Below are 12,413 nucleotides of genomic sequence, written 5' to 3'. Positions count from 1 at the left end.
CTCCCTCCCTCCCCCCTCTCTTTCTTTTCTTTTTGTCCTCCTCTGTAGGCTCTGATGCCATGAAAATCTTGTTCTAGTGTCTTGCTCCCATCGTCTTCTGTAATTGCAAACTGTCATAGTCTGTTTGGATGGCTATAGCAAACTGTCTGAGACTGGGTAATTAATAAGGAACAGAAATTTATTTTCTTACCACACTGAAGCTTGGAAAGTACAGGGTTGAGTTGAGGTGCCCACTAAGAACACTGAAGGCATAAAGAAAATGTTAGGAGTGGATACAGCAGCAATCTTGAGGGACCTGCGTACGGTGTCAGCACAGAACCTGCTCTTATACCAGGTGGGATCATGGTCCCGAAATGCTTTAGATATTGGGTTTTTTCCCCCTTCACTTGTTGCTTGTCTACTAATCTCTAAGAATTTATTTAGTTCTGTGTTGTAAAAGGAGTCATATGTGTTTACTTTCTAGGTGATCTTGTCTTTCATGCTTCGCTGAATTCTTTCCCACATTCATTTTCTGCTTCTATTATTTGGGGGTTGTGTGCTGTTACTATCTGTCTCTTATTGGTTGTTTTAGGCGATTTATCGTATGTATCTACAAATTATAAAGTTAGCATATAAGTTAATATAAACAAACAGGACTTCAAAACTGGAATCATCCTGCTTCCTACTACTAAAATGTTTGCTATAATAATTGGTCTCTTTTAAAATAGGATATTTTTATTAGTTCTTTGAGACTCTCTGACAATGTATTTTGATCATATTCACCTCTGTGGTGGCTTGAATGAGAATGGCTCCCATAGGCTCATATTTTTGAATGCTTAGTCATCAGGGAGTAGCATTATTTGGAAAGGACTAGGAGGTGTGGCCTTGTTGGAGGAAGTGTATCACTGGGGTGGGCTTTGAGGTTTTAAAAGTACATGCCAGGTCCAGAGTCTCGCTTTTCCTGCTGCCTGTGGATCTGGATGTAAACCTCTCAGCTATTTCTCTAGTACCATGTCTGCCTGTGTACATCCATGCTTCTTTCCATGGTGATAATGGACTAAACTTCTGAAACTGTAAGTAAGCCATCAATTAAATTTTTTTCTTATAAGAGTTGCCATGGTCATGGTATGTCTTCACCACAACAGACAATACCAAGATAACCTCTTACTCCTACTCACTCCAGCTCCTCCCAGACCCACCTCCCATCTTCTTACTCCTTCACAACTTTGTGTCCCCTCTGCCTCTGTCTCTGTCTCTCTCTCTCTCACACACACAACTATCCAAGTCAGTTTGTGCTGTCCATATATTCCTGAATGTGGGGCCATAAACTGGAGTCTGGTCACCCTATTAGGGGCCACACCCTTAATGAAAACTGACTCTTCCTTCACCAGAAGCCAGCAGCTGTCAATAACTCCTCAGTTATGGGTAGGAGCCTATGAGCTCCCCTCTCTACTCTGTGCTAGAATACTGACTAGCTTGGTCTTTGTAGGCAACTACAGGTGCTTGAGTTCTTGATGTAGTGGTCTTGTCAAGTCCTGGAGACTGTTTTTCTCTGGTCCTTCCCAACCTCTTGCTCTTACAATCTCTGTCTTCTCTTCCAAGACAGAACCTGAACCATGGGTGGGTGGGTGGAGGGAGTGATAAAGATGTCCCATTTGTGGCTGAATGCTCCACTGACACTTTGCTCTTGTACTTTGAATATTTGTGAGTTTCTGCAATAGCTGCCATCCGCCATGCAAATAAACTTCTCTGATGTGATCTAAGTGCTGCACTAGTGTACAGTTATGAAGATACAAATTTAGAGGGTAGTTTGATACTGTGTTTATTTAGCAGAATAATCGTTTTTTCTCTGGGGCTTGTAAGCTACTCAGCCATGGGTTCTTGGCCAGGTATAGAACTAGGCCTTTGATTCCTCCCATGGGCTTAAATCCAAATGAGAAAGAGTGGTTATTCTCCTAACATTTGTGCTACTATTACACCCATGGACATATCTAGTCATACTAGTCATTATTGTAGTTTACAGGGTTAACAAATGGACGAGACTGTTGATAACTTTCTCCCCACAGCAGCCTACATAGCACCTCCTGATACCATGAAAGCTAGCTAGCAGGAAGGAAGCTTCATGGTCAGTACCAACTTGATTTCTCCATGTCTTATGACCTAAGTGTATGCCATCTTCAGCAATAGGGTCTTGTGATCAAGTTCTGGTGGGCAACCAAGAGCAGTGGTCATAGCCTGCATTATGTTGGGGCCTTCCTGGATAGCCCTGACTGGGCTTTCTATTTGGCAACTGTGGCTTCTTCAAGAAGCACTGACCCTTGTGTAGGGTAATAGCAATTAAATTCATTTGCGTGTGTGTGTGTGTGTGTGTGTGTGTGTGTGTGTGTGTGTGTGTGTATGTGTATATGATGTATGTGTAGTAAGAAATACAAAATAGATTTTCATATGTCCTTTTCAAATATCTTAGTGTTAGTTAGCCTACCACCTCTTCCTCCTTTGTCCTGCCCTACCATCTCTCTACCCACCTAAACTTCCTCCCCATTATTTCACTTTCCCCCTTGATATTATTATTTGTGTTCTACTATCCCCCTGTCCCAGTTAGGTTTTTTTTTTTTTTTCTAACTTGACACAAGCTAAAGTTATCTGGGAAGAGGAATCTCAGTTGAGAACATGCTTCCATCAGATTGGCCTGTAAGCAAGTTTTCAGAACAGGGTGAGCCCTCTGGGGGCATTGCCACCCATGGTTAAGTGATTCTTCCTGGTATAAGAAAGCAGGCTGAGCAAATGACAGGGACCAAGTCAAAGAGGCGCACTCCTCCGTGACTCCTTGTTCACTTTCTGTCTCCAGGTTCCTGCCTTGAGTTCCTGCCTTGACTTCTTTCAGTGATGGACTGTAACTGTGAATCAAAAGAGACACCTTCCTTCTCAAGTTGTTCTTGGTTACAGTGTTTAAGAAAACAGGACACCTCCTCCATTAAGATCTCTCGTCCTCCTCCCCACCAATACCCCTTTCTAGTTTCCTGGATTCTAGGGATATTCCAAATTAAACACATAAATCTAAAGATTCGATGCTAGGATACACGTTTGAGTGGGACAAACACATATGTTTGTCTTTTCAGAACTGGGTTATTTCACTCAGTATAACATTTTCTAAGCATCCATTTTCCTGCAAATTCCATCATTTCATTTTTTCTTTACAGCTGAATAAAATTCCATTGTGTACAGCTACCACATTTTCATTATCCATTGTAATTGAGCTTTTAAAACTCCTCTGTCTGTTCTCATCATGCTGTAAGGTTGGTTTGTTGTTTGTGTTTAGACTGAACCATAGCATGTACTCACCATTCTTTCCTGATCCTCATTTTCTGCCTAGGATACATTGTCTGTTTTCCTAAAGTAGATTGTTTAGTAACTAACTCCCTCAAGTTCACATTTCTGAGATACCAATGTTATGGCTTACAAATGTAGTAATGATGAAGTTCCTAGAATAGGAAGGCCCTAACTGATGCACAATCTTATTTTAGCAACATTTCTGTTGCTGTAACAGAATGTCTGGACAAGAAGCAATTTAGGGGATAAAGAGTTATTTGGTTTACAGTTCTAGGTTACAGTCTATCACTATGGTAAATCAGGGCCAGGAGCTTGAAGCTGCTGGTTATATCACATCTACAGTCAAGAGCAGAAAATAAGTGAAAGTGTGTATGTTTAGTGCTGAGTTAGGTTTCTCTAATTTTATACAGTTCAGTATTTTATACTCTATTTTTATGTGGCCCACTTTCCTGCTGGGTCTTTCTGTTGCAGAATATATGTTTAACTATGCAAAATTGTGTTGCATTTTTTAACAATGTAAAGATGTATTGCATTTGTTTATGTTATGGAATTTTTGTTTAACTATGAAAAGGTGTGATATATTTGTTTAATATGTAAAGATATATTGCTGTTTTACCTTACCTGCCTAAGGCACCTGATTGGTCTAATAAGCTAAATGGCCAATCACGAGGGAGGAGGTATAGGTGGACTTCTGGGCAAGAAGAGTAAGTAGAAGGAGGAATTTAGGCTCAGGAGAAGATAGAAAAGGAAGAGAATAAAGAGATGCTAGGGGCCAGAAAGACAGACATAGAGGAAGCAGGAAAGTTGAACATAAGAGTGAAAGAAAGAGGCCGGGCGGTCAGTGATGGCACATGTTTTTAATCCCAGCACTCGGGAGGCAGAGCCAGGCAGATCTCTGCGAGTTCAAGGCCAGCCTGGGCTACCAAGTGAGTTCCAGGAAAGGCACAAAGCTACACAGAGAAACCCTGTCTCGAAAAACCAAAAAAAAAAAAAAAAAAAGAGTGAAAGAAAGATAAAAAGCCCTGAGACAAAATGTTGATGAATTGAAACAGGTTAAATTAAATTAAAAGAGCTAGTGGGACAAGCCTAAACTAAGACCAAGCATCCATAATTAATAATAAGTCTCCATGTCTTTATTTGGGAGCTGGTTGGCAGCCCAAAGAAAATACCAACTATGTCTTCCCACATCAGTTAAGGAATTCAAGATAATTCTGTGTAGACATGCACACCCACCAGTCTGATCTAGAGTGTCTCGAGTGATTTTTACATTGTGTCAAGTTGAAAATTAAAACTATCACAAAACAATTCTTCTGTGCTTCTTATTTGGGATCTCTCTATGGTGCAGCTCTGGCATGGGACACTGTACTTTCTTTAGATGTTCTGTGGCTAGGAGGCCTTCCTTCTCCTCCTCTATCTCCTGGACTATCCACTTTGCCTGATTTAGGAGAGCTAGCCAGCTTGGTTGCCATTTGTTATGAGTCCTGTGAGAAGATGTAGGCAGTAGCCCCCCAGCATGTTGACTGTCTTTAAAAGGGGTATTGGCAATGAGGGTACAGGTGTCCCCTACCTCAGGCACAAGGAACATAAAGGGTGTGACCCTTGTTAAGGAGGCAAGTAGGTGTACAGAGGGGACTGTGTTTCAATTTATTACTCTTCCAAAACAGCAGAAGACCCACCAAACCCATGACTATTACCAGGATCAAAAACAACTAACCAACCAAATACATCTGGAACGTTTTATTGGATTTGGAAGCCATAATGTACCTGTGGAATAGATCTGGGTTATAATCACATGAATATCAAAGAGCATCAGAGAAATGAATGGTTTGTCAGAGGATCCTTTGGTGTGGGGAGGTGCTGAAGAACAAATCTACCTCTTCTGGTTCCCTTTCCCCTCGCTATCTTCCTAATCTCCAGAATTTGACCCCCCAAATACTTGGCTTTTCCCAGTCACTTGGATGAAGGCATCTTTATGAAAGCATTTCTTTGGAGTGCTGCCAATGCATAAGTAATTCCAAGGCTAGACTTGACCTCCATAATCTGCTGGTACCACATGGCATAGGTTGAAGCACCTTAGAAAGTTCTTGTCCTTGTGTGATATGGAGTTTCATTATTTGTCCCACTAAGGAAACTTGTGCTCAGTGTGCATAGGCATCTGGAGGGAGCTTCCTTCATGCACAGGGGCTGCATGTGCCCCAGGACAGCTATGAAGAAAATTGTAAACATACTCAAAGCATTATGATTGTGCATTATTTATGGGTGAACTTCTTTTGAGGACAATGTTGTGTTTCAATGTCACAAGGTTGGACCCTCTTGTCTTAAGAGAAAACACTATTCAGGTTTCATCTACTGTACCAGTTCATTGTAGCGTGGTTCTCCATCATTTTGGCTAGCCATTAACTCTGGGCTTTAAGACTCTCTAGTATTTGTAATCAATAGGTGCTATAATTCCAGCTCATTAGTAATTCCTTGCTTACCTAATTAATCCAAATTAGTGTGGTTCAATTTGGAGGAAAGCATGCTCCACTCTGGTTCTTGTAGGAATGCTATCCTCAGGCTCACAGCTGATTGTTCTGGGTCAGTAAACTTCTGCCATAGCAGGCAGCATCCAGCCAACACCTAAGGCCCTTCTCCTCCCTTCCTGTATCCCAGACAGCATGGTTGGCTTGTGAACTGATCCAGAGAGAAATGGGTGGGAGATGACTTGGCAGTAGAGTAGAAGGAGGTACAGAACCTATAAAACCCTTTTAACTTTTTTCACTTTCCTTTTTTTTTTTTAAATTAGGAATTATTAGCCGAGAGAATGCAGAAGACCTTTTGGAGAGTATGACTGAAGGAGCATTTCTGGTCCGGGTCAGTGAGAAGATCTGGGGTTACACCCTGTCCTACCGCCTACAGAGGGGCTTCAAGCACTTCCTTGTGGATGCCTCTGGGGACTTCTACAGTTTTCTGGGAGTGGACCCTAATCGCCATGCCACCCTCACAGATCTCATTGATTTCCACAAGGTACCCCTCTTTGAAGTGTTAGTAGGGTATGGATTGGCAGAAACTTGGGCTGAGGAGAGCCTAGTGCAAGTGTGGCAGGTGCAGGCTACAAGCCTAAGGCTGCAGAATCTCCGAACTATGGCACATCCAGGTAGAAGAGACCAGAGGTTGTCCAGGGCAGGCTCTGGGGCCCATGCTTTCCCCTCTGCCTCATGCCTCATGGTGTGACCCCTGTGCATCTGTAACCCCGCTCTCAGGTCTCTCTCCTTTGAGTGCCTGTTGTCAGCACAGGGACTGACAGTTAGCTCTCTGTCCAAGTCCTTGTCTTTGTCTCACCTCTCTGAACAACTGCTGCCCAGAATTCTGGCAGCTTTGAAGCTAGCTAGAGTGCAGCAAGCCTCCATGTAGCTGTAGAAACTTATCTCCACCACAGAGTCACCACATTTCCTATCTGAACTTGCTTTTCCACTTGGGACATGTGTGACCTTGGCCAGGTCACTTAGTCTTGCTGAGATTCTGTGTCCGCTGCTTTTGTTGCCATTATAACAGAGCAAAATATACTGAAAAATTTATAAGGAAAAGAAACCCGTTTTTTCACAGTTTCAGAATCTGAGAAGTCCAAGACCAAGGGACTGTCACTCACAGAGGGTTTTCTTGCTACATCTATCTCCTGGTAGAATGTAGAAGAGCAAATGAGAGAGAGGAGAGAGACAAGAGAATGGGCAAGAGCAAGAGGGGGCCAAATATGGGCCTATGGAGATGGCTCAGTAAGGAGGGCTTGCTGTGTGAGCATGAGGCCTGAGCTCAAATCCCCGGCACCCATGTGGAAGCCAGTCATGGCAGCATACACTTGTACCCCAGTGCTAGGGTGAGAGTGAGGTGGTAGAGACAGGCACATCCTGAGGGCTCCTTGACCAGCCAGTATAGCCAAAATGGCAAGTTCCAGGCTCAGAGGAGAGGCCTTGTCTCAAAATTTAAGTTGGAGAGTGACCCCTGGCTTCCACACTTTCCTATGTGCACAGGCAAGATCACTCTCATATACACATGCAGACATATGCATCACCCCCCCATACACACGTGCACAAGAGCACACTCACTTCATAACAAGGAGCCCATTCCAGAGATAATGGCTTTGATCTACTTGTGGAGGCAGAACCCTTTGACCTGATTGCCTCTTCTGGGTCCTATCCCTTAAAACCATTAAATTGCAATTATGTTTGGAACACATGCTTTGGGGGAGCCTATTCAAAGCATAAAATCAAGCATATGAATACACACAGTGCTTATTTGAAATCTTGTGGACTTTAAACAAGATTATATCCATAACTGCATCCTGTGACTGTCCACTGAGTATTGAGATTCTGTGTCCAGAACTCTGTCATTTCTCCCATCTCATTGACCCACATCAGGAAAGATGCTGCCTTGCAAATGTCTACATATAGCATAGTGAGAAACAGTTTTTGTGTTCATGCAGTTGTTGGCAGTTGTCATAACTGCAAAATAGTTGTACCTCCTCAACAAGAGTGGAATGTCTGAGGGATTCTGAGATAGTTATGAGACCTCCAGGTCTAACATCTAATGAGTTTCACAAGTATAGAAGGTGTCACAGAATTGCTTGTACTTGGATTTTTCTGTAATAGCATCTCTTAGATTGTATATTGCTTTTTAAAAATTTTATCTGTCCTCAGAAGACACCAGGCTTTGAGAGATACCTCCTCACCTGGCCTTTTGAATAAAAAAAACATAGAAAATCACCTATCTATCTAGGCATGTTGGGAAACACCTGTAATCCCAATACTGTGGATGTTGAGGCAGGAGAATCACCAGTTCAAGGAAAGCTTGGGTTAAATGGCTCTAAATAACAACAAACTTCCTAACCAACCAACCAAAGCAGCAGCAGCAACAACACTACACCAAATGGAGAGAGAGAGAGAGAGAGAGAGAGAGAGAGAGAGAGAGAGAGAGAGAGAGAGAGAGAGACAAGAGGACAGAAGAGAAAATTGTTCATTCGTAGATACCTGGGCTCAGAGTACTACTGTGGAACTAGACTTGGTCAGGGTGGATTTCTACTTGTGTTGGGAAGGATTTTCTAACAGCCACAGGAAGGAGGAAAGAAGGGAGTGTGTGGATTCTGGTAGCACTGTTCTGGATCAAGCATATATGCCCTCATAATCACTGTGACCCCTATGTTATGGGGGAATCTTGGCCCTCTTCATAGACCAGTATCCATTCCCAGCTCTCAGGGCAGGTTCTGCACAGGAAGCCAGACCAGATGTCTCAGAAAAGCTTTCTTCATTCCAAATTTAATTTCTGGAGATCCATGATTTTACTTCTAGCCCTACACAGAGATATCATCTATGCCCACATGGAGGTCTGATGGTCAGTTTTTATAAATTAAATTTTAATTACACCATTAGTTCATGGTTACATTAATATGTGAGCTTCATTCATTTCAAGCATCCAATTCCATCTTTTACCTTGAATTACTAATGTGCTATGTGTTATTTGCTGGACAGCAATAGCAAAACTCATGCACTTATGAAAAAATAGCTTTGTAATTTTTTTGAGACAGGGTTTCTCTGTATAACAGGCTGTCCTGGAACTTGCTTTGTATACCAGGTTAGCCTCGAACTCACACATCTGCTTCTACCAGTGCCACCACGCCTGCATAGTAGTTTTGTGACTTTCACAGCATATAACCCAACAATTTAACCTCCAACCCCATGGCACCAATTTATGGTCCCCAGAATCTGAATGTCAAGTTTAAACCCCAACTTCATTATCATGCATGGTTTTGGGTTACTATTCAGGCTTTTGTGGCTCAGTTTCCTCTTCAGTAGGGTGGATTCAGTGGCATCCCTGTGAGATGTCAATGAGGTATCACTGTGTAGAGTGATGAAAAAAATATTATCACATCATCAGTAGGTGGCTGTTTGTTAGTAAAGTACAGTTAGGAAGGATTGGAAATGAAGGTAAGTTATTAGAATGCTTGGGTAGCACAAAGCCCTGGGTTTCATCCCCAGCATCGCATAAACTGTGTATATAAGTGAGTCTGTGATCTCAGTACTCAAGAGGGAGAGAAAGGAGGATAAAATATTCGAGGTGATCTTCAACTACATAGTGAGTTTAAGGCTAGACTGTGACTCATAAGAACCTGTCTCAAAATTATGTCTGGCAGATTTTTCCACATTAGTATATGTACTAGACCTTGTAAATGCTCCATGGATTCTCTGGTATGGGTATAGAGTACAGCATAATTACTCATACTCCTCTTGTGCCCAGCTCTTCACCTTCCAGTTTCATGATCATGAACAGTGTTTCAGAGACATCTGTACTATGTATATGTCACTTTGTCACTATGGATACATATGCAGCATTTTCCAGGATCAATTCCTTGAACTGAAATTGTTGGAAAGAAAAGTATGCACATTTTAATTAAAGAAGACCTGCCAGCTTGCCATCCAAAAACATGGCACCGATTCATGTTCCTGCTAGAACTATATGAGGCTGTTTCTTCCATCACATGGGCAGACACTATAGCTCACTTTTGTCTAGTTTACATTTTTTCATGGCCACTGATGCTGAGGTGTCTTTTCATATACTTATAATGGCTACTCCAGTTAGTCACTTGTAAATTCTCCTTTCTTATTCACAGTCCATTTCTATTTTAGGTATCTTTTTCGTGATATTACAATTCCTGTACCTACCAAATTGCTCTTTAGTTACATCTATTCTGCTGAAAATATTTTTAATTTAAACAGCCATGTTTTTCAATTGCATGCTCATTTTTTTTCTTATAACAGCCCACTCTTGTTTCATGGATGACTTATTCTGTTGAGAAAGATAATGTAGATCTCTTAAAGCTTCCTTCTGTTTCTTTCATAAGCTTGGTATTTTCTTAGAAATCTGTTGAACTATTGAGTTTGGCATTTTTCTGTTATCATTGAGGTGGTCTTTAAATGCTTCAAGACTGAGACAGTCTTCCAACTTTCAATCTCAAGTTTATCAGTGAATAGGCATTTTCTGCTTTCCAAATCCAGTGTCTTCTGCTATAGACTTGGGGCCAACAATGAGTAGCTCTTTGAAGAGTATGAAAATGTCTGTACTTTGGGTCTCCTCAGTTTCACCAAGAATGGGGGCAAACATTTATTGGAGTTGTATCCCCAATCTGTCTGCAGCTTGCATTTCCTCTCAGACAATCTATTTTTTCAACAATTATTTTACAATTTAACTTGTTGGTGGCCTTCCTTCTTATTTTCTTATATAGCACTGATGCATTTCTTCTTAAAAGATTTCTCCTTTTATTTCTGGAAAGTTGACTGAGGGAAGGTAGATGCATGGCCTTAGTCTTTCTGTCTCTAGTTCTCTACCTGATTCCCCATGAATATTTATATCTCTTCTTGCTCCTAATTGGATTTCCTTTCTTCTTTTTTCCCTTTAGGAGGAAATAATCACTGTTTCAGGGGGAGAGTTGCTGCAGGAACCCTGCGGACAGAGGGATAGCCCACCAGACTATCACCTGTTGTTTGAATGATGTTTTCCTCTTCCTCTTTGGACTCCTTTGAATATCCCGAACTTGAACTGAGCTTAAGAATACCCCCACTCAAAGCCTCATGGCCTTCTAGAAGATCCATCATTCTTCAGATGAACAATGGTATTAGTGAGTCTCCAGAATGTTACAAAATATGACTACATTTATGAGACTGGTCCCATTCCAAAGCTCAAGACAGAAACCTGAAATAACCGATGCTCCTGGAAGCCTGTCTGTCATGGCTGTTCTAAGCCAAACTTCTAGAGTGAATGGATTATGTTTTACTAACCCCAAACAATTCCAGTGCCGAACTTTACATTTAATATAGGTTTGTTTGTTGAGTGAATGCTTTTCTGAAAAAACGCCCAACACCAATGTGCAATGGTTTCTAGCAAATTATTTTCTATACCATATCATAAAGCCACAGAGATCACAAGCACGCTTGTGACTAACTTACATGGAAGACACAGATTTTGCGTTTGTCCTAGTGTTCATGAGCTTGTTGATACTATCATGAAAATTACCTAAGGTTTCCAAGCTCCAGAACAGGAGACTGACTCTGTGCTGTCTTCCTTGTTAAATCACTTCTACCTTATCTCATATCTTGGCTCTGGTTTTGTAATTTTGAGGTAGTGATTTCATGTGAATATTCACAAGATCTGGTATAGATTATAAATCCAAGGATGGGTTTTCCAAACTTGATGAGGCATTGGCTGTCTAGGACGCTCTCATTTAAAGGGTTAGCTCTGTTTTCACTCTAATTCTTCTGTCTCCTTAATCTGAACGTGTTCTTCATATAATGAGAGTAAGCTCCCAATAACTCAGTAACTCTCAAGAATGGTATATAATTTATATATGCATCTTCCCTTATGGCCACAGACAAGCAGATAGCAGATGTGACAGTTTGGATTGCACCGAAAGGACAGATGGACTCTGCAAACATCAAGGAGTGTTTCACCTGCTTGGAGAGTTGCGTCAGGTGTCTGTCATTCTCCACTCAGTCTCTCGGCTCTTCTTTTTCTCTCATCTTTGGCCACTCGTGCCATCACCCACCCTCATGCCTATCACTGCAGCCAGTGTGTGACTGACTCTGCTTTTGTTCATTCACTGTGTTCTTCGGTCTCACTTGTACATATGCCGATGACACTTGGCCACGCATGGTTTTTAGGGGGCATTTATTTATTTATCCTTTAAACAGTTCTTTATTCTTCAAAATTTCATACATCTGTACAATAAAAACTTGATAAATTGATAATATTTACTGCCCCCTCCCCCATCCTCCCCCTGTATTCACCCCAGTATGCTCCCAACATCATGTATTTATAAAACATAACTAAGTACAATATTGCTGCCCATATGTACATGGGTGTAGCCTTTCATTGCACAATGGAAATCTTACTAGGGGCCACATCTTCAAAGAAGAGTGACTATCTTTCCCAGCAACTGTCAACTCCCAGTACTTCCTCAGTAAGGGCCAGGACCAGAAGGCCGCTCTTATAGTTTCTTCTCTTACAATTTGAGCAAGACTTACATGTAGCATCTGGTATTCTCTTAAGTCTCAGATAACACCCCTTTTCCTTTCACTGGG

At 41.6% G+C, this 12,413-nt stretch overlaps 1 protein-coding gene across 4 annotated transcripts in view; it reads left to right on the top strand.

Annotated features, from left to right (window-relative positions):
• Positions 1–10,828, top strand: part of Sh2d4b (SH2 domain containing 4B) — an 88,842-nt gene extending 78,014 nt beyond the window's left edge. For 2 of the 4 annotated variants that reach the window (XM_059274561.1, XM_059274560.1), the window contains exons 7-8: positions 6,095–6,315; positions 10,736–10,828. In XM_059274561.1, the coding sequence (XP_059130544.1) occupies positions 6,095–6,315; positions 10,736–10,828 (314 nt within the window). The remainder of the gene's footprint in view (positions 1–6,094; positions 6,316–10,735) is intronic. The other 2 variants (XM_059274562.1, XM_059274563.1) reach the window with 1 other exon arrangement.
• The last annotated feature ends 1,585 nt before the right edge of the window (positions 10,829–12,413 follow it).

Source organism: Peromyscus eremicus, chromosome 9 (assembly GCF_949786415.1).
Source record: "Peromyscus eremicus chromosome 9, PerEre_H2_v1, whole genome shotgun sequence".
Classification (NCBI taxonomy): Eukaryota; Metazoa; Chordata; class Mammalia; order Rodentia; family Cricetidae; genus Peromyscus; species Peromyscus eremicus.
The sequence above is the reverse complement of the archived record's forward strand: the minus strand, read 5'-3'. Positions and strand labels throughout refer to the sequence as shown.